The sequence below is a fragment of the Littorina saxatilis genome, linkage group LG2 (genome assembly GCF_037325665.1).
Source record: "Littorina saxatilis isolate snail1 linkage group LG2, US_GU_Lsax_2.0, whole genome shotgun sequence".
Lineage (NCBI taxonomy): Eukaryota > Metazoa > Mollusca > Gastropoda > Littorinimorpha > Littorinidae > Littorina > Littorina saxatilis.
Genome location: NC_090246.1, coordinates 57,665,795 through 57,686,481, shown reverse-complemented (window position 1 = coordinate 57,686,481; position 20,687 = coordinate 57,665,795). Strand labels below are relative to the sequence as shown.

Genomic DNA, 20,687 nt, shown 5'->3' with positions numbered 1-20,687 from the left:
ACATTTCATAAGGGTCAAAGTGACCTTGACCATATGTGACCAAATGTGTCTCATGATGAAAGCATAACATGTGCCCCACATAATTTTTAAGTTTGAAACAGTTATCTTCCATAGTTCAGGGTCAAGGTCACTTCAAAATATGTATACAATCCAACTTTGAAGAGCTCCTGTGACCTTGACCTTGAAGCAAGGTAAACCAAACTGGTATCAAAAGATGGGGCTTACTTTGCCCTATATATCATATGTAGGTGAGGTATTGAATCTCAAAAACTTCAGAGAAAATGTGAAAAATGTGAAAAATAGCTGTTTTTTAGGCAACATTTATGGCCCCTGCGACCTTGACCTTGAAGCAAGGTCAAGATGCTATGTATGTTTTTTGGGGCCTTGTCATCATACACCATCTTGCCAAATTTGGTACTGATAGACTGAATAGTGTCCAAGAAATATCCAACGTTAAAGTTTTCCGGACGGACGACTCGGGTGAGTACATACTCACTTTTGCTTTGCATGTGAGTCAAAAAATCAGTGCTATGTTATGAAGTCTTATATCGCGCGCGTATCTCCCGACTCGGACTCAAGGCGCAGGGATCTATTTATGCCGTGTGAGATGGAATTTTTTACACAATACATCACGCGTTCATATCGACCAGCAGATAGCAGCCATTTCGGCGCATATCCTACTTTTCACGGCCTATTATTCCAAGTCACACGGGTATTTTGGTGGACATTTTTTTTATCTATGCCTATACAATTTTGCCAGGAAAGACCCTTTTGTCAATCGTGGGATCTTTAACGTGCACACCCCAATGTAGTGTACACAAAGGGACCTCGGTTTTTTGTCTCATCCGAAAGACTAGCACTTGAACCCACCACCTAGGTTAGGAAAGGGGGAAGAAAATTGCTAACGCCCTGACCCAGGGTCGAACTCGCAACCTCTCGCTTCCGAGCACAAGTGCGTTACCACTCGGCCACCCAAGTGCTATACTGTTGGCGTTTGCTTTTCTTCATTTTTGGTGCAACATTTGATAGCAAATCCTACTCACATTCAACTGGACTTCAATGGGAGAATGGGACAGATGAACACTTTCAGATTTTCTCTTCATAATGTCTTAGTTTTCCTTCATTTTAAGACTCTTACTCTTGTATTAGTTTTAAGGCCTAATTTTCTCAGACTGCTGGTGATATTAATTAACCCTTAGGCTGGTTGTCGCGCTACTTTACTAATACTGTCATCTGAGACGAGTTGCCCAGAGTGGTTCGCCACGGGTCGCCCGCAGTTCGAATGACAGAAAGCCGTTTCTTAGGGCAGTGCAGGAAAGCGCTCGCGAAGCACTCGGCGAGCGGCTTTGGTATATGCTCGCCCACCGCGCGCCGCGTAATCCAAGATGGCGGCGGTGTTTACACTGCGATGCCGTGTAGCGTGTTGCGATCTTCTCGGCATGGTTTTTTACGTAATCCGAGGAATCCACCGCTTTTCAAGGTTCAGGGACTACCCCAGCTAAATTTTCCATCATGACTACGTTCTCTTTGACGATTTCACTGACGGAATCGTCTACTAGTTTAAGAAGTACAACTTTTTTCATATCTCGCAGCAATCGTGCTTTCTTCGTCGCCATCGTGAAGCGATTTGCCTCGTTGTGAGCCCGTTGCATAGACCAATCCAGAGCGACTTTTCTCTGAGCGGGCTATTGTGATTCTGAGCAACGCATGGCTGGTTGTCACGACATATGTCATGCTACTGGCTCAGTCTGTTTGGTCGGTTCCGATTACCTCCCATGGATGTGAAAACCTATATGACCGTTTTTCTTTATTTTTCTCTGTTAATTCACCAGTGGCTATGTAACATGTGTTACAAAATTGCACCAGTGTTGGGGTTAAAAGGGAGGTTTCCACTGACTTTCACACAGGTTTGTTCAGAACAACAAATGACATGAGTGTTATTTTCTTTTGTTGTATTGTAAACCATACCATAATCACATCAATGTACATTTTAATGTTGGATAATAAGAAAAACGCAGAACATGTCGCTAATGTAAAAAAAAGACATCCCTGATTATACAGATCAGTCAAAATAAAATGATAAAATAGCAATTAAAGCAAATGATCACACAGCATATACAGTTTGATTAAAATTTGTGACAACATAAAATCACATGTTAATTATGAAAAATTAAAAGTTTACAAATAGAATTTGTAGGAACAAACTTTTAAACTAACGTTACAAGCAAAACCCACCAAAAACATCAATGAACCAGTTATGTACTGTTTTCTTTTTGACAATATTGAGTGGGGAAAAACATGTGTCTGAGAACATCTGTCAGTGTCATTTGTACAAACAAAAAATTATTTTGTGGCCATGTCAAAAGTTGTTATACATATGGTTACTCTTTTAACAAGAAACAGAAAAAGCAGATAACGGACACAACTGTACTTCAAAGATCAGATTGGCAGTGTTTGATTTTTCACAATTCATACAGATCACTACTTACTTCCAAGCATACAGCTAAAATATGTCTGCAAACTGCACAATGAATAGAATACAACTTCTTTTTTTTAATTATGGGAAATACACCATCCAGTAATAGCACAAAGCAAAGTAACTGAAATGCAGCTGAATTAACTACTTCAAGGCTGTAAAATTGCAGCTGCAGCACGCAATCCTTTAGTGTATGCACATGTATTACTATTACTAAACAGGATGTTGATAAGCACCTTATTTATGCATTCATAACCATATATAAAGCATACAAACGAAATGCAGTTGTCTGGTATTTGCTTTGTTGTTATGAATGTCACTTAATGAACATAAAAGTTAAACAGACAGTACAGGATAAAGACCAGAATTTGTCAAAACAGTGGAAGTCCCAGGCAACTCTTCTATGAAAACGACGTTGAACTTATGTACAGTTTATGCAATATTACTGATAACTAGCAAAAGACTTAAAACAATGTTCACAATAACGAATTCTCATGAAAACTAAAAGGTCTTAAAAACAAGACAATATGAAAAAAATTCTCATATCAGTAACCAAGACTTCTTTAGACATTTAAAATAACAACTTTCTAATGGACAAAAGTCTGCAGCATCAACAATGCGTTTGGTTTGCACTACATAAAAAGGCTGTTCTGGAAATGAATTGTGCAGCAAGCTTAGCCATATGAAACATTTAAAAAAAAATAAGTTCTGTGTCAAACCAGTTTTGGTAAGAACAGAAAACTTTACATGTACCTTCTTCATCTCATTCTCAAGAAACTGGTCCTACACAAAGACTGAAACCATGGACACAACTGACACAAATAATGTATCCTCCCATTTAGCAAAAATAAGCACCATTTAATGCAAGGATGAACAGCAATACTGAAAAGTATTCTTGTTGTCTGATTTTGTAATGCATTCTGACAAAAACAAAAGCCTCTTCTGCCTAATAAGACTCATTATATTCTGTAGAAAATGTAATTACATGTACCACTTGGGAGCACACACAAAACTGGAACTGAACGAATCCCACACAACTTGGAAATCTTGTATAATAAATCCAAATCACACTGACAGAAAAAAAACCAAAAAAACTAAGAAGCTCCTTTCGAGTCTAGCTGCCTATAATTCAGGCCTGGGAATGAATAAAAGTGATTTGGGCGTACTGACTGGAAAATGTTGCGTTTTAAGCAATTTTAAGGGCACAAGGAGGCTCTTTTCTTACACAATTAGAAAAGGACTTCGTCGTAAATACGACGAAAGGCGTATCATTCCCAAGCCTGCTATATAGTGGGGTGGTTGAAAAAGGTTGTACGCCTTATCTCGCCATGTGGACGACAGTCACCTTCTCTGTGCCAAGTGGTTCCGCAAGTGGTAAGTGCAGGTACGCTCGACCACAACAAGTGGAAAAGTCAAATATCATTACATGTATCAGGCACTGACCACTAGCCCTAAGCCATACCTTGACCTACCACTAAGTGGAAGAACATGTATTGCTTATAATTATAGGAAAAAAGCAAGTCCACTGTGCAATGTTTCAAGAAATGTTCTCTATTGTGCTTGATGTGTGATGTTGTATTTATCTTTTTCTTTGGTGGTTCTTCACTTCAGCCTGCCTGTGAATGTTGTGCAGAGTAATATACAAACTGTTCCTTTCTCTATCCCCAAAACAAAAAACAGCATCAGGCTTTTTGCTTACTTGGTGCACAAGCCACAAAGTAAGTACAAGTTGTAAAATGGATGGAAAAACCGTACCCACACAGAACTAAACAGTTGCATAAACAGCAAATTACAAGCCTCTACCTGGAGTATGATCATGCTAGACCTTCCTCAATATTACCAAACAGCAATGAACAGAACCTCAACACATCAACATGACAGATATATTAATATTATGTATAAATGCTGCATTATACTTACAGATTAATTTAAATCTTTCCAACAAATACAACTACGAATGGCACCATGCGTAATGGTTTTCAAATGGTCATGCTACAACACACAACTTATCTGACACTGACAGCAACTGTGGCCCAATTCCCCACAGAAGGCATTTTCACAAACACACTCATACACACTTCTGAAGATGTAGACACAAGTACTATATGTAATAACAGCCAGTACACATAAAATGTACCATATTTTACGGCTTACAAGGTGCATCTGTTTCGTTCAGCTCCGACTCCTGTGGTTTATCCACTGTTAGCGGTTAATCCAAGAAGCTTCAGGATTCAGAGAAGGTAGCAATAGCGGCAGCAGAAGACGCTAGTGGAGCAGACCGACTCAGAAGATTAATCATGCTCGACAAGATGGAGCGGTTTCCGGAGTTGAAGAAGCTCTCATGCAACCGTTTGGTTTGGATTTCTTGGGTTTTTCTAATTACGAAGACTGCTATGTGCAAACATTTCGCTGAGATCCTATTATATTGTACACATGTATCTGTTGCTTTGCATTTTTCTTGATTTTTCTGCTCACTGAATGATCATGTGATCATAATGTTCCTTTGCTTTCGTAGTTTTCACACTCTAAATTCATGTTGCGATTGAAGAAATTTGTGCAGCTTATCCGCTGTCTATGCCTTTGGCTTGAATAACATTCTGTTATTCTCTCTAAAAAATGTGTGTTCGTGTGCGCACTCGCCTATTGCGCTGTATCACCTTGTAGGCCGTAAAATACGTTAAGTACAGTACAAACAGTCAGAAAAAATAATTTGTAAATGCAAGTACAAGACATAACAAGAAGGGCAAAGCCCATACGTCTCACATGCTTGACCTTGACCTTTACATGACCTTGACCTTCAGGGTCAAGGTCAAAAACCTAGCAATGACATCATACACTAAGAACTGCTTTACACATTTTTCCTACCAAAATACACGTGACCTTGACCCAAGGTCAAGGTCATCCAACACAAAGCTGTTAATTCAAGACATAGGAAGTACAATGGTGCTTATTGGCTCTTTCTACCATGAGATATGGTCACTTTTAGTGGTTCACTACCTTATTTTGGTCACATTTCATAAGGGTCAAAGTGACCTTGACCTTGATCATATGTGACCAAATGTGTCTCATGATGAAAGCATAACATGTGCCCCACATAATTTTTAAGTTTGAAACAGTTATCTTCCATAGTTCAGGGTCAAGGTCACTTCAAAATATGTATACAATCCAACTTTGAAGAGCTCCTGTGACCTTGACCTTGAAGCAAGGTAACCCAAACTGGTATCAAAAGATGGGGCTTACTTTGCCCTATATATCATATATAGGTGAGGTATTCAATCTCAAAAACTTCAGAGAAAATGGGAAAAATGTGAAAAATAGCTGTTTTTTAGACAACATTTATGGCCCCTGCGACCTTGACCTTGAAGCAAGGTCAAGATGCTATGTATGTTTTTTGGGGCCTTGTCATCATACACCATCTTGCCAAATTTGGTACTGATAAACTGAATAGTGTCCAAGAAATATCCAACGTTAAAGTTTTCCGGACGGACGTCCGGACGACTCGGGTGAGTACAGACTCACTTTTGCTTCACATGTGAGTCAAAAAACTGTCACCAATGCCGTTTTCTTGCAATGCCACAATCTGGAGTCCAAAGTCTGTTTTGGCCATAAAGAATTTTGTTACTTTTCACCAATGGTTAGAACGGTTATTTTCAATTCTACTTTGTATTTGGCTTGTTTTAGTCTTACAGATTTTCTTGGGCTCACTTTGGATTTTGTTTCCATCTTTACTGCAATGGAAATGAAAGAAAACCTCTCCTTTTGTACTGTAAGTCAAATGACGATCACTGATGACCTACAAGAAATGGTGTTGTCACTCTGTGATACTAGTAAATCGGCCAAGGTGAAAAATGGACAACGTGAAATGAGACAGTTTCCCCAAATTACCGTTTCCTTGAACTCCGAGACGACTTGGGTGGTGCAACATTGTCTCCATCATCCTCATCTCCACTGTCTGCTTCTTTATAAGACTGCCTTGACCCCCTTGGCGTACGGCCCGCAGATGGTGAGGATGATTCAACAGCACCTCTTTTTTTCAGAGATTTTGGGGTGGCGGCAGCAGCTGGACTTTTGCTGGCAGCTGCTTTCCCTGCCCGTCCTTTTTTAGGTGGTGGCGCTTCTTCTTCGACCTCAAAGTACTGTTCTTCATCTTCATCGCTGACTGGGGCAGCTGCCTGTGGTGTTCTCCCTCTCTTCTTTGCTGGAGATTTAATGGGTGTGCTGCCGTTGGCGTTTCTTCCCGACTTGGTGGGGCGGGGGCTGTAGGCTTTCTTGTCTTCCTCCTCCTCCTCCTCCTCCTCCTCCTCACTTTCTTCAACTTTCACTTGCTTTTTCTGTGGAGATTTTCGTGCTGGTTTACCTCGTTTAGGGGCACTCTTGCTCTTTGCCGCTGGTTTGCCCCGCCCTTTGGTTACCGCTGCCTTGCCTTTGGCTTTGGGTGCTGCCCTTTTCTGACTGGCTTTGGCTGGTGCTGCACGGACCCCACCACGAGACTGGGAAGGCCTTGGGTGGTAGCCCTCCACGTCACTAGCTGCCTCTTCCTCTGATGAGGACTCTTCTTCGCTGCTGACCTCCGCATACTGGGATGTCATGCGTGCCTTTTTCTGCTTGGGTTTCTTCTTCCCCCTGCCTGCACTGCCCGCCCCTGCCTTCTTCTTGAAGGAAGGGCTGTAATCAATCTGGGTTCTCTCCACAGGAGCTTTGCGTCCAGACTTGGTTTTGCGCACCACGTACACCTCTTGTTTACCTTTTGGTTCTTCAAACTCATACATTTCTTCCTCATCTTCCTCCCCAGCCAGAACGTCGGGAGACGGGGTAAACTGCTTCACCAACTGGAAGCTGCCTGTCATTCCAATGCCGGTCACTCTCCTGCAACACACAACAAACACCCTGCTGCTGATTCTCGACACAAGAGACCTTAAACAATGGCCAGTATGCAAAGGGGCTAAAGATGACTATGCCCACACTTTGATCTACAATTACACTTATCCATTATTTGGAGCTTTAAAGGCCGAGGTCCAACAGGCCGAAATACCCATGGGTCTGGGCGGAGCCTATTTTCAGTGACCGACAGGTCTCAGGTTACCTAGTCTGGTGGATGCAGTGGCCAAGGCATTCCGCTTGATTAAACAAACCAACAGCAGACTGCATACCTCTCCTTGCTGTGTGCCTTTCTTGTGAACCTCTGTAAATTCCCTTCATGTGTGTGTGTGTGTGTGTGTGTGTGTGTGTCTGTGTGTGTGTGTGTGTGTGTGTGTGTGTGTGTGTGTGTGTGTGTGTGTGTGTGTGTGTGTGTGTGTGTTGTTTTTGTGTGTGATATTCACCTTTTTTTCTGACGGTTGTTTGGAACCATTATTAGTGGCAATGATTTATTGACACTAGCAATAAATCCGCTGGGTGCAGATTACACGCACATACACAGTCGCATGCGCGCGCGCATTTGTACACTGTAATACAACTGAGCACATGGTCAAAGTTATGCAGTGCCATACACTGACGCAACCGGTCAACCTGACTTCGTGTTGTAGACTGAAGAGTAGAAATACCCTCTCTCTTGGTGCAGAACCAGAGTGGAAACTCGCACCAACAATCGGATGTCAAGAACTTGAGGAACCACCTACCGAGTTCAATGTGTCACTGCTTTCTAATGTTTCATCCAATATACTGGCACCACTATGTAGCTCTGTGTCTTGGTTTTACAGTTCCCAAGGTATCAAGGTCGGTCTGGTTTTCAAGACGAGTAGGTCATTCTAGCCGGCTTTTGGAACAGTGGAACCCTGGTTACACAAACTGACTGCATTCTCTAGAGAAAATATATTGACCATTGTCTTTGCCATAATAAACCAAATGTAAAGTCTGTGAATCTACCAAGGTGAAACTGACTTGTTAGACACCCTTATTTTGAACAAAAGATATAGTTTGCGGTTGTTAATTACGAATGTGACCGTTGGCTTCAGGTTGACCAGTAAGTCCAGATACATAACGGCACTGTGAACGTGCATTTCGCTCCCCCAGCCCACATGTTTGGTTTTGTCTGAGACTAACTAGGTCACCAAAATTTGTGGGAAGAGGAGAAATTTGGTGGGAAAACTTTCATTTAGTCAGTCAAGACATGGTCTCGCGTCGTGGACGGATGAGAATAGCTTTGTGACTAATATATTTTTAAATAGATAGCAGAGCATCACTATTGCTGGATGTTGATGAATATGATATCTGTGACAGACAGGGATTACGACATTTGCCGCATAGTCGCCTGAAGAGTGGTGTTTTAGTGTGTGAAAAAGTGAAGAAAGTGTCTTTCATGATTCATAAGTGCCTGGTTCCAACGTGCGTGACTGTGATACGCGGTGTTCTACCGGAAACATCAAGCAACGCGTACAATATTATTTTCTCTGAAAAAGTCTGCCATAAATTCAAGAATTTTACGTCATTGTTTGCTTACATTCATTTCACTGAAAAAGGGCGTGGCCCGAAAGTCTTTGGAACTTGGTGTTTACTGTGTTTTTTTCCTAATGAATCATAAATTCAAGACATTGGTACCTAACTCACGATCGTATTCATCCACTAAATAACTTCAGCTAGAGACATACATTCTTTGCTTCAGCTTACTTTTTCAGCCCAAGAAGAACACGTTTTTTTCGGATGGATATGTTTCACTTTAAAAAAAAGAAAAGAACTAACATTCGAAAAGTGCAGACTATCTTTGAAATGATTTATTAATTACAGAACGATCATTGAAAGTGCTCAAGCAGATTAGCCATTGGTGTCATGTAGCATCCATGGCGGTGGCAATAGCGCGGAGTGACCGGAACTTTGGGGTCAGGCAACATCTGGTAAACGTTGTGTTGCGGGTGTGTGTTGCCGAAAAGGAATGAGCGGTGCGTGCACATTATCTTTCTCGTGTCTTTAGCTCCGCCCAGTCCACCACGACCGACAGCTGTTTGATTTTGAATTCAAATTTGGTGAGTGAATTTTTTTTCTGAAAGTACGTTATCCAGGGCTTATTAGACACACTTTTTGGGGTGCATGTATGGTGTACACCTTGAAATGTTTGCCTGACAAAAATGGTGCTTTTGAGATAGGTATAGACAGAGTATTTTTGAAAATAATATTTCAAGTGAGAGCTTGTTTCCTGAAAAGGGTTGGACATTAGACTGAAGTGCCACGCGCCGCTCTGCTTTTATACCCGACCCTCGGCCTTTAATGATTAGAGACAGAACTGATCAAGATGATGACAGATACAGCAGACAGTTCTAATAATAATAATAATAATGCAAACTTTTATAGCGCTATTCTAGAAAATTGTCTACTCTTAGCGCTTTACAATACATACATCGACCAAGCATACTATACACGCACAGGCAAAGAAACCGACCAAACATAACCAACAAACTATACATGCACAGGCAAAGAAAACGACCAAACAGCATAACTCGTTGACATTCTACCTTAGACACCGTCAAATGTTACCAGTGACAGGTATTTTAAAAGCTCTTTTACGCAGGTGCTTTGTACAACTCAAAATAGACCGGAGTACAAGACATCAATTTATGCACATCGGTCCTTCACTCCAAAGATAATAGAGGGTTTCATAAAAAACAAGGAGGAAAGAAGAAAGAAGATGAGGAACTTAAAACAAAAGGTTAATCACCTGAGTTGATTTTGTTTTTCAGCTTTCTCCAGCGCAAACTTCAGTTTGTGTGGCCTGGTGTCAATGTTGAAGTCGGGATGGTACTCGCTGATGTAGCTCTTTAGCATTCGCACTGATGACGTCTTGGGCTCATTGCATGCGATGATAGCTGAGCACACCATATCTGTCATCGACTCCGCTAAAAGAAAACAAGAACGTTAGCAAATGAAAGCTTTATACTCAAGGAACATGGCTCCAAACTTAAAACAAAAATATTGCTAACTGTACAATTAAACCCTTTATATAATATAGATCTTCAATCTCTTCACACAAAGTTTGATTTTCTGTCCCATTTAAGATTTACAACAAAAGCTTCAAGCATATATTCTGTCATATCTAAGATATGCAACAAAATTAAGCTTCAAGCAGAGTACACTATTGTGGAAACACAAACACTCACTGTGCTCAGGGTTGAATGAATCGACCAGAAGCTGGAAGCTGCCAGTTGTACCTGAACCTGACATGCGTTCCCACATGCCTGTCTCACAACCATGTTCAATGCACCTCTTCAGCCTGTCACATACAAACAAGATCCAAACTGAAATTAAGACCAAGCAACGGTCAAAGTGCACACGCCAAATACTCTCAAACACAACAAATCAGATGGTTACAACATCTTTGGGGGATTGGCATCCCTCATACATATCTAGATGTAAACTTTACGACTCTTTAGTCACAAAGAGCTGGGATTTGAAAATATCTGTGACAGTCATGTCCTGTTACTGCCCTTGTATAAACTTGTTGCATAAACCAACCAGGCCAAAACTGTACACACCTTTTAAAAGTGCTTTAATCTCACAGACTCCTATACATTTCTGTGCTAAATGATGCTATACACAGTGAAAGACAAATAAAGACATTAGCATCAGTAACCTACTGACTTTGAATCAATGTCGACTCGACTGTAGAACTTCTCCAGGTACTTTCTGATCCGTCCAAAGGTTGCCTCCTTGGGTTCTGCCATGTACGTCATGGCCAAAGGAAAGACATCACTCAGCGTCTGTGGGTTGCTGTGGCTTCTGATGGTGGATTTTTCTGAAAAATGCTTCATTGCATAACCATTAAATCTCCCAAATCAAAATGTACATGGTTTGTCATATAGAACTCAGGAAAACAATTTTTAGAGAGCCAGCAATGAAGACAAGATGCTAGAATTATTTTGGAAGGTTTGTGAAACCAGCACTCAGAAGCTAAAAGCTTTTAAGGGCAGGTGGGCCAGTGCAAAATTGACCAAATCGTTCAAAACACTGTTTTGGGTATTTTAGCAGATTATGTTTCCATAACATACCTATCATCCATGTGTGTCAGTGTTTTTGTCAAAAGTGTCCTATTTATCTGTCAATAAAGACAAAATGTGAACATGTGTGGCATCGATTGTCTTCTGTAGTCGATATTCCCCCGCCAAAAAATGTCTCATTTCAAAGGTTAGTTACGGCTTTGTCCTCAGCAAAACAGTGCATTCACGACATACGAAACTGCGCAGCAGCTCTTGACCTATAACATGACATCAGTGTTTTGATGAATGTTCCATTCACTCAGCCACTAGTCCGTTGCAAAAGCAGCAATCGTAATCGAACGGAATCGAACGGAAATGTCCTTATTTGGAAGGTACTCGACATCCATTGGTTCGTTTCATAAACCGAAATCGGGAACCAGTTTACTTTGTGAGTGCGCATGCTCAGCTTACGAATTTTGCATACGGAAACTACCGAAGAGACTCTCGGCCATGACGGGAACACCCGAAGTTCACTCGGTTTTACAACATCCTGGTTACACATCAAACGATCGGTGACAACCGAAAGCGAATTTTTCTTTGAGAAACAACCTTTGATACGATAACAATGGTTCGAAATAAGAAAGAGGACAATGTCTTTATTAGTTCGGTTAGCAACAACAAGTATTTCCGCTGGTACTAGGCCAAAGTTTGGATTCTGCCGGTGTTTCCGATACAGAGGAAAGCTTTGATCTCCACGCAGATCCACAGGTCGCCATTTCCGAACACGCCATGCATGGCGCAGACTTTTTACGTCTTGCAACTGGCTTGCTTTGCGCTGAATTTGAGTCAGTTTCTGAGCGACAAGCAAGTCGAGCATTTGCTACGCAAAAAAACAAAAACAGGAGAAAGTATCCAACATCAGTCAGATTATCGGTAATGTTTGCTGGGTCTGCCATTTCACGAACGAAACTGGATCAGCAACTGTTTGTATCAATCTGCACTTTCGTAAATTCCGTCACTGTCACTGTGTCATTTTCTTCACCGCGATACACAGTTCATTGCGAAGAGCTTCCTCAGTAAATCGTTCAGATTCCACGTACGATTTGTTGTCAAAAAACAACTCAAACAAAAGTTTCAAACTCATCATCCTCCATCTTGCTTGTCGAAGCACTAAAGTACTGTATCGATGTAAAAACAAAAGCAGAAAACTTCGACCAACAAATTCAGCGCATAAGACACGACGAGATAACAGAAGGAAAGAAGCCTCGTTCTGGCTCAAGTAAGTTACCGTTAAAAATACCGTTATTCGCATGCAAATACAAACGAGAATCGGGTCATTGATACACGTTTAGCGCTGGGGCAGTATCCCCATGCTGGTTGACAGAGGGAAAGAAGGGATGGACGCATAAATTCGCTGCTGGCGTGCTAAAGGCTAAGTAGTTTGCAATTCAAATAAACTAAGCTGTTCATTCATAACACAGTTTTGTCCTTGTATGTCTGTTTCAATAGTGTTTCTGTGGTGTTCAATCTTCAATGTCGTTTTTCTCAGTTCAGCCATTTTGCCTACGGTTACGTCTTGAGTTACGCGATTTCTCTGGCTGTAATTTAGCTAGAGCAATATTTTCTTTTGTAGTTTGTGCAGAATATAACATTCTAGGGGATTACGAAGGGATTTTGCTGAAATTTTATTATAGTCATATCCAGATTATTTCAAAAAATAATTTCGCAAGCGTTACCCTAAAGTTTGACGGTTGTAACAAAGAAGTGTTCCTAACTCCAAATATAAATATAATAAACAAGATCTGCTTCGTAATCCCCTAGAGCATACCCAGAAGGATAAAATAAAACAATAATTAGAAGTGTGACAATCACATCTGATGAAAATCCGTGTATCTCCTGTACTCCACTTTTTTTCTGTATTTTGACTGTTTTTGTCGCGTAAAACAAAAACCAGCAACCGAAAATACAAAACATGACTATTGTTTGTCATCATTTGTTCATTTCTTTCATAAAATAACATTTAGACACAATAAAACATTCAAAATAAAAAACAAGTCGCGTAAGGCGAAAATACAATATTTAGTCAAGTAGCTGCCATTTTTCAGCAAGACCGTATACTCGTAGCATCGTCAGTCCACCGCTCATGGCAAAGGCAGTGAAATTGACAAGAAGAGCGGGGTAGTAGTTGCGCTAAGAAGGATAGCACGCTTTTCTGTACCTCTCTTTGTTTTAACTTTCTGAGCGTGTTTTTAATCCAAACATATCATATCTATATGTTTTTGGAATCAGGAACCGACAAGGAATAAGATGAAAGTGTTTTTAAATTGATTTGGACAATTTAATTTTGATAATAATTTTTATATATTTAATTTTCAGAGCTTGTTTTTAATCCGAATATAACATATTTATATGTTTTTGGAATCAGCAAATGATGGAGAATAAGATACACGTAAATTTGGATCGTTTTATAAATTGTTATTTTTTTTTACAATTTTCAGATTTTTAATGACCAAAGTCATTAATTAATTTTTAAGCCACCACGCTGAAATGCAATACCGAAGTCCGGGCTTCGTCGAAGATTACTTGACCAAAATTTCAACCAATTTGGTTGAAAAATGAGGGCGTGACAGTGCCGCCTCAACTTTTACGAAAAGCCGGATATGACGTCATCAAAGACATTTATCAAAAAAATGAAAAAAACGTTCGGGGATATCAATCCCAGGAACTCTCATGTCAAATTTCATAAAGATCGGTCCAGTAGTTTGGTCTGAATCGCTCTACACACACACACAGACAGACAGACAGACAGACAGACAGACACACACACACACACACACACACACATACACCACGACCCTCGTCTCGATTCCCCCCTCTACGTTAAAATATTTAGTCAAAACTTGACTAAATATAAAAAGGTAGTGCACTGGCCCACCTCCCCTTAAGTCATTATTGACTTTGTTTACCTATCGCAGTAAAGCATTTGCACTAACCATATCTTCTTCTTGAAGTTCTTCTGCGTTCATGAGCTGAAATTTCCATGTACACTCGTGTTTTTGTACGAGCAGGTTTCTATGTGTATGATCTTTTTTCCCCTGCCATTGCGGCAGCCATACTCCGATTTCATGGTTGGTATTTTTCAATTTCCACTAAAGTCTGACATGGATTATAGGATCTGTTCAGCGCGTCTTGGTCACCTGCTTGCGTCATTATACACAAATAGCAGTATTAAATACAAATTGCAGGGGAAAAAAAGAAGGAAAAATTGTCTTAACCCTTACACTGGTGCAATTCTGTAACACATGTTACATAGCCACTGGTGAATTAACAGAGAGAAAAATAAAGAACAAGAAGGGCAAAGCCCATACGACTCACATGCTTTACACATTTTTCCTACCAAAATACATGTGACCTTGACCCAAGGTCAAGGTCATCCAAGGTCATGCAACACAAAGCTGTTAATTCAAGACATAGGAAGTACAATGGTGCTTATTGGCTCTTTCTACCATGAGATATGGTCACTTTTAGTGGTTCACTACCTTATTTTGGTCAAATTTCATAAGGGTCAAAGTGACCTTGACCTTGATCATATGTGACCAAATGTGTCTCATGATGAAAGCATAACATGTGCCCCACATAATTTTTAAGTTTGAAACAGTTATCTTCCATAGTTCAGGGTCAAGGTCACTTCAAAATATGTATACAATCCAACTTTGAAGAGCTCCTGTGACCTTGACCTTGAAGCAAGGTAAACCAAACTGGTATCAAAAGATGGGGCTTAATTTGCCCTATATATCATACATAGGTGAGGTATTGAATCTCAAAAACTTCAGAGAAAATGGGAAAAATGTGAAAAATAGCTGTTTTTTAGGCAACATTTATGGCCCCTGCGACCTTGACCTTGAAGCAAGGTCAAGATGCTGTGTATGTTTTTTGGGGCCTTGTCATCATACACCATCTTGCCAAATTTGGTACTGATAGACTGAATAGTGTCCAAGAAATATCCAACGTTAAAGTTTTCCGGACGGACGGACGGACGGACGGACGGACGGACGGACGGACGACTCGGGTGAGTACATAGACTCACTTTTGCTTCGCATGTGAGTCAAAAATGGTCCTATAGGTTTTCGCATCCATGGGAGGTAATCTTTCTTTGTTTAACGTTGTTTTCAACCACGAAGGTTATATCGCGACGGGGAAAGGGGGGGGAGATGGGATAGAGCCACTTGTTAATTGTTTCTTGTTCACAAAAGCACTAATCAAAAAATTGCTCCAGGGGCTTGCAACGTAGTACAATATATGACCTTACTGGGAGAATGGAAGTTTCCAGTACAAAGGACTTAACATTTCTTACATACTGCTTGACTAAAATCTTGACAAACATTGACTATATTCTATACAAGAAACACTTAACAAGGGTAAAAGGAGAAACAGAATCCGTTAGTCGCCTCTTACGACATGCTGGGGAACATCGGGTAAATTCTTCCCCCTAACCCGCGGGGGGTTGGGAGGTAATCGGAACCGACCAAAGAGACTGAGCCAGTCGCGCGACATAATATGTCGTGACAACCAGGCGACAGTATACGTAAAGTAGCGCGACATATGTCGCGACAACCAGCCTAAGGGTCAACATCTGCCAAGCAAAATACGAGCACTAATAAACCCTGAAAAAACCCTCACAATAAGGTGGTCATGAAACATAAAACCACCCAACAGTGTTGTTCCCAGGCCTCAGTCACTGAAGCACACTCTTTTGATCTGATACATTGGTCTGACCTCTGGCTGGTCGACTGTCCATGTTTTTACATGTAGGTCTTCTGTACATCTTGTTTACAACTAAGCATAACACAGGCAGACCATTTGGACCTATACTTATTTTCAATCCAGGTCCAACTGACCTCTGCTCCTCGGAGGCTGAGAACAACACTAACCAAATAAGTGGTGAACCTTACTTCGCTTTGGAGCATTTTTCCTCTTTTTCTTTGCCTTCTTTTCCTCCGTCTTCTTCTCTTCCTCTCCTTCTTTCCCCTCTTCTGTTCCCTCAGTGCTTTCCTCCTTCTCCTGTGATTTCTTTTTCTTGTCCTTGCCAGTCTTTTCTGCTGTCTCATCACCCTTCTCATCTTTTTTTGCCTTTGCTTTTTCTTCGTCGTCTTTGTCAGCGTCAACAGCCACATCCTCTGCAGAGTCTGCGCTTTCCTCTCCCTGTTGTCCCTGAAAAATGCGGTGTGAAAAAATAAATGACAATATATTTCTGGTGACCGAAAGATGATTATTTGCTACCAAACACTGGAGTATAACTTGCAGTTATAATATGTGTCCATTTCTGCGAAAACAGACACTGTGGTCCAAAGTATTGTTATGTGGATCCCAACACTGTTTTACATTACTTTTCATCTGTTCTACGATGTGTTATCGCTGATATTTCCTTGAACTTAAACAAATTCTGCTGGAAATGGGGGCAGTGAGCTCATTAAAGTTTGTTTGCATCAAAATTAGAGGCTTCAGTCAACAGTGTCCAAAGCGCTGAAATGGCCACATATATCAAGATACAAATGCCTGTGCACAGTATCTGATCAAGGAAGTACACATGTTTATGATCTACAAGTTAGTATCCCCATTCATTGGCTCTCTTGACGCCAGTTTTTACCGCTTGCCTCCCTTTATATAAGTAATCACCCATAGAGCGTCGTAGTCCCGAACTAAATCTTCAAAATCTCCAAAACCGTTTGGAATTTTGGGTAGGAAAATGCTATCATAAAATGACGTCAGCGTTTTTCAACGATTGGTTAATTCATTTCGGAGCTAGACTGGTCACACTTGAAATGTATGCTACTTGAGTTTGCTTTCCAAACTGATACGAAGTGAAAAGGAGCATAAGGTCAGTTATTTATTTAACTTACCTCGAACCGTCAGATTGACACAATGTACAATACACAAACACGAAGGGAGAAACTTGTAAACCAACGAGCCAATACAGACACATGCTCAAGAACCCACGTGTCAAAATTATTATTTTTTACCCCGTGACACAGTGTGCCTGGTTGGTTAGCTCAGTTGATAGAGTCAGGCATGGGAATTGAAAATTGTAAAAAAGGCGGAAAATTTATAACTGAAGACGCGAAGCGTCAAGTCGACGGCGCGAAGCGCCTAGCCTTACTAGGCATGCCCCCGCGGAAATTTTTTTTCTCCAAAGAACCCAGATGGTGCAATCTGGTGTCATCTGAGCTCCAAGTTTGCCATTAAATTCTGTTTTTAGAATCAGAGTTTTTAGTACAAAAATGTACCAAATTTTGCTTACATGTATTATATATGGTTTAAATTTGTAAAAAAATTTATCTGTTGAGACAAACAGGAAAATGTAACTTGTAACACAATCTGTGCAATCTGGTTTACTTTCAAACATAATAGTTCAATAACTGAGGCGGGCGGTAGCAGTGCGTGAACAAAGTACGGAAAGTTTTCGCGGGCTTTTGCGCAAAGGCCAAAGTAACCGGTGCTTTTTTTGTGTGCCTCCCCCCTTTATTTTTTCGGCGGACACTTTTGCATTTTCGGCGGAACAAAAAAAAAATTCGGCGGAAATCCGCCATTCGGCGGACAATTCCCATGCCTGAGAGTGTCTGAAAGCAAAGTCCTTACTTTGGGCGGTCACGAGTTCGAATCTCTTAGCTGTCAAATCATTTTTCAATTTTTGTGTGTAATGTTTCCACATTTTTTTCCTCAACTCGTAATTCTTGTATTGTATTCATTTTAATCAATTCCAAAGATTTGAGTGATTATTGAAGATCGAATTTATAAAAGGGTTGCATACTATGGAGTACCCCTGAAGAACGATCATCGGCTTTTCGGGAAATCCCAATGGGCCATTGTATCACCGTGGGTCAACTGGATGTAATGGTGGTAGCTACTGGATTGGTAATATCCAGACCTGGAAACCCCTGTTTTGCACTTTGAGTATTCTCAAAGAAACTTCGCGTATTTATTTTTTATTTTTTAGTGTACTCCACACAGCATTCCAATATCCAAAATACTGGGTTGACTTACGGGATGCGCTTGTGAAGAAAAGTAGTCTAGGACCTTTTTTTGATCATATTTTTTCCAACGACCATACGGCAAAATCATTTTGGTTCCCAGGTCTCAAAACCCTTGATATGAAGCTGTACCAAGAATACCCTGTTTTCATGCACACAAAACAACACTTTTAGAAGCAAATAGCAACAGCTTGTTTCAAATAAAATGTACAATGGTCAACTCACTTTCTTTGCACCCTTTTTCTTTTGCTTTGGCTCCTCTTCAACAGCAGGGGGTCCAGGCTGGCGGTAGAATCCACAGAATCCAATGCCTTTTACCTAAAATAATTCAAATCTTTCCAATACAAATGTTATTATTAATGCATTTGGCTTCTTTTAAGAGAGAACCACGCATCAAAATGAGACGAAAGGTTTTTATGCAAACAATTACGGTTGAAATCTAACCTACTGAACAATTTTTAAGTAAGTTTCTTTCCCATGTTTGAGTCAATCATCTTTCTCATTCTGAATAATTTGTGGCATATTTGAATTCAGGACAGCTATCAGAAGCTACTTGAAATAGTTCTCATCTGGCGTAATTACAAACAAGTTTTTTAATTGCAAACAAGTTTTGTTTGCCCAATGAATAGCAGACAAAGCTGCGAAATATGTTCAATACACATGCCACGGAAGAGCAATGACTTAAAGACAGACAATAAATTATGCTCATGACAAAAACACTTTTCAACTTAATATCTGATAATCATTCAAGCATGCACAATAAAGATGTGGGGTATGGGAGGAGGTAAGAGAGAGAGGAAGAGAAATACAGACAAGGAAAAGGAACTATTATACACACCAGCTCAACCCTACTAGCGTTGATTTCCCTCTCTAACGCCCTCCTGAGAAAATGAGGTCTAAACTCTATTTGAAGAGCAGGATACTTGGCTGCGATGAACTTCTTCAGCCAAGAAAACACCATACCTTTGCTCTGGCTTTGATGTAAGAAATAATGAAAGTGTTAACAATGCGACCATGCGTTGCCCTTAACAATCCCATTATTGATACTGCACACTTAACACTTACAAAATTAGTTAAACTTTATCCTTTAGCAAAAGTATCAACTTAAAAAAACTTCTCTTCACTGAACTCCCTAACTAACAGAACAGTTAAACCTAGACGTGAAAAATAACAAATGCAATTCTCATTGGTACCCTCAACCATTCAAAACCATCACACAAACACACACATTATAGGGATTCTGCCCATATTGTCTAATGATAGAATATCAATTACAGATTTGAAAATCACCAAAATAATAACTCAACCCCTCCAAACACCCTGCCTCCCCCCCCCCCCCCCCCCCCCCCCAAAAAGAAAAATCAAAAACAAACTTAGACAACAGCATAATTATGTCCAGACATCTTCAATTAGTTGAAAATTGAAGCGGTAAAAAGGATACAGGATTGCCACTGGCTTTCAATGTCTCCTCAATAATGTCCTTCATCTTGTAGCCAAGTGATTGGGCCAGAACAGCTTTCTTTCTGGGTTTGGCTGTCTTCACAAGGCCACTGTATGCCGAGCCCTCTTTCAGGCCAAATTCCTTCCCAAACTTGTTGTGCAGCATCTGCAACATTGGCATCATCTCATAACACGCAGCTTTCAAACAGCCTTGATTTAATGAGCATTAAAGTACACTGTACAGACAGGTTTCACAGTCTTCAGAGTCGGGTATGTCCCTGACTTTGATTTTTGAGTCACTTGAGAAAAAGTGACTCTATGTAATCGGTCAGTGTTAGTCTGTCCGGCCGGCCGTCCGTAGACACCACCTTAACGTTGGACTTTTCTCGGAAACTATCAAAGCGATCGGGCTCATATTTTGTTTAGTCGTGACCTCCAATGACCTCTACACTTTAACGATGGTTTCGTTGACCTTTGACCTTTTTCAAGGTCACAGGTCAGCGTCAAAGGAAAAATTAGACATTTTATATCTTTGACAAAGTTCATCGGATGTGATTGAAACTTTGTAGGATTATTCTTTACATCAAAGTATTTACATCTGTAGCCTTTTACGAACGTTATCAGAAAAACAAGGGAGATAACTAGCCTTTTCTGTTCGGCAACACACAACTCAACGTTGGGCTTTTCTCGGAAACTATAAAAGTGACCGGGCTCAAATTTTATGTGAACGTGACTCATTGTGTTGTGAATAGCAATTTCTTCCTGTCCATCTGATGCCTCATATAATATTCAGAACTGCGAAAGTGACTCGATCGAGCGTTTGCTCTTCTTGTAAATAAA

At 40.5% G+C, this 20,687-nt stretch overlaps 1 protein-coding gene across 1 annotated transcript in view; it reads right to left on the bottom strand.

Moving 5' to 3' along the window:
- Nucleotides 1–1,937: 1,937 nt before the first annotated feature.
- LOC138959356 (nucleolar and coiled-body phosphoprotein 1-like) overlaps nucleotides 1,938–20,687 on the bottom strand; it is a 37,958-nt gene continuing 19,208 nt past the window's right edge. Inside the window, exons 4-11 of the mRNA XM_070330786.1 lie at nucleotides 19,849–20,013; nucleotides 19,246–19,377; nucleotides 18,633–18,725; nucleotides 16,332–16,590; nucleotides 11,045–11,198; nucleotides 10,564–10,676; nucleotides 10,125–10,302; nucleotides 1,938–7,342 (exon numbers count right to left, since the gene is read on the bottom strand). Coding sequence (XP_070186887.1) covers nucleotides 6,358–7,342; nucleotides 10,125–10,302; nucleotides 10,564–10,676; nucleotides 11,045–11,198; nucleotides 16,332–16,590; nucleotides 18,633–18,725; nucleotides 19,246–19,377; nucleotides 19,849–20,013 — 2,079 coding nt within the window. The 3' untranslated portion in view covers nucleotides 1,938–6,357. The remainder of the gene's footprint in view (nucleotides 7,343–10,124; nucleotides 10,303–10,563; nucleotides 10,677–11,044; nucleotides 11,199–16,331; nucleotides 16,591–18,632; nucleotides 18,726–19,245; nucleotides 19,378–19,848; nucleotides 20,014–20,687) is intronic.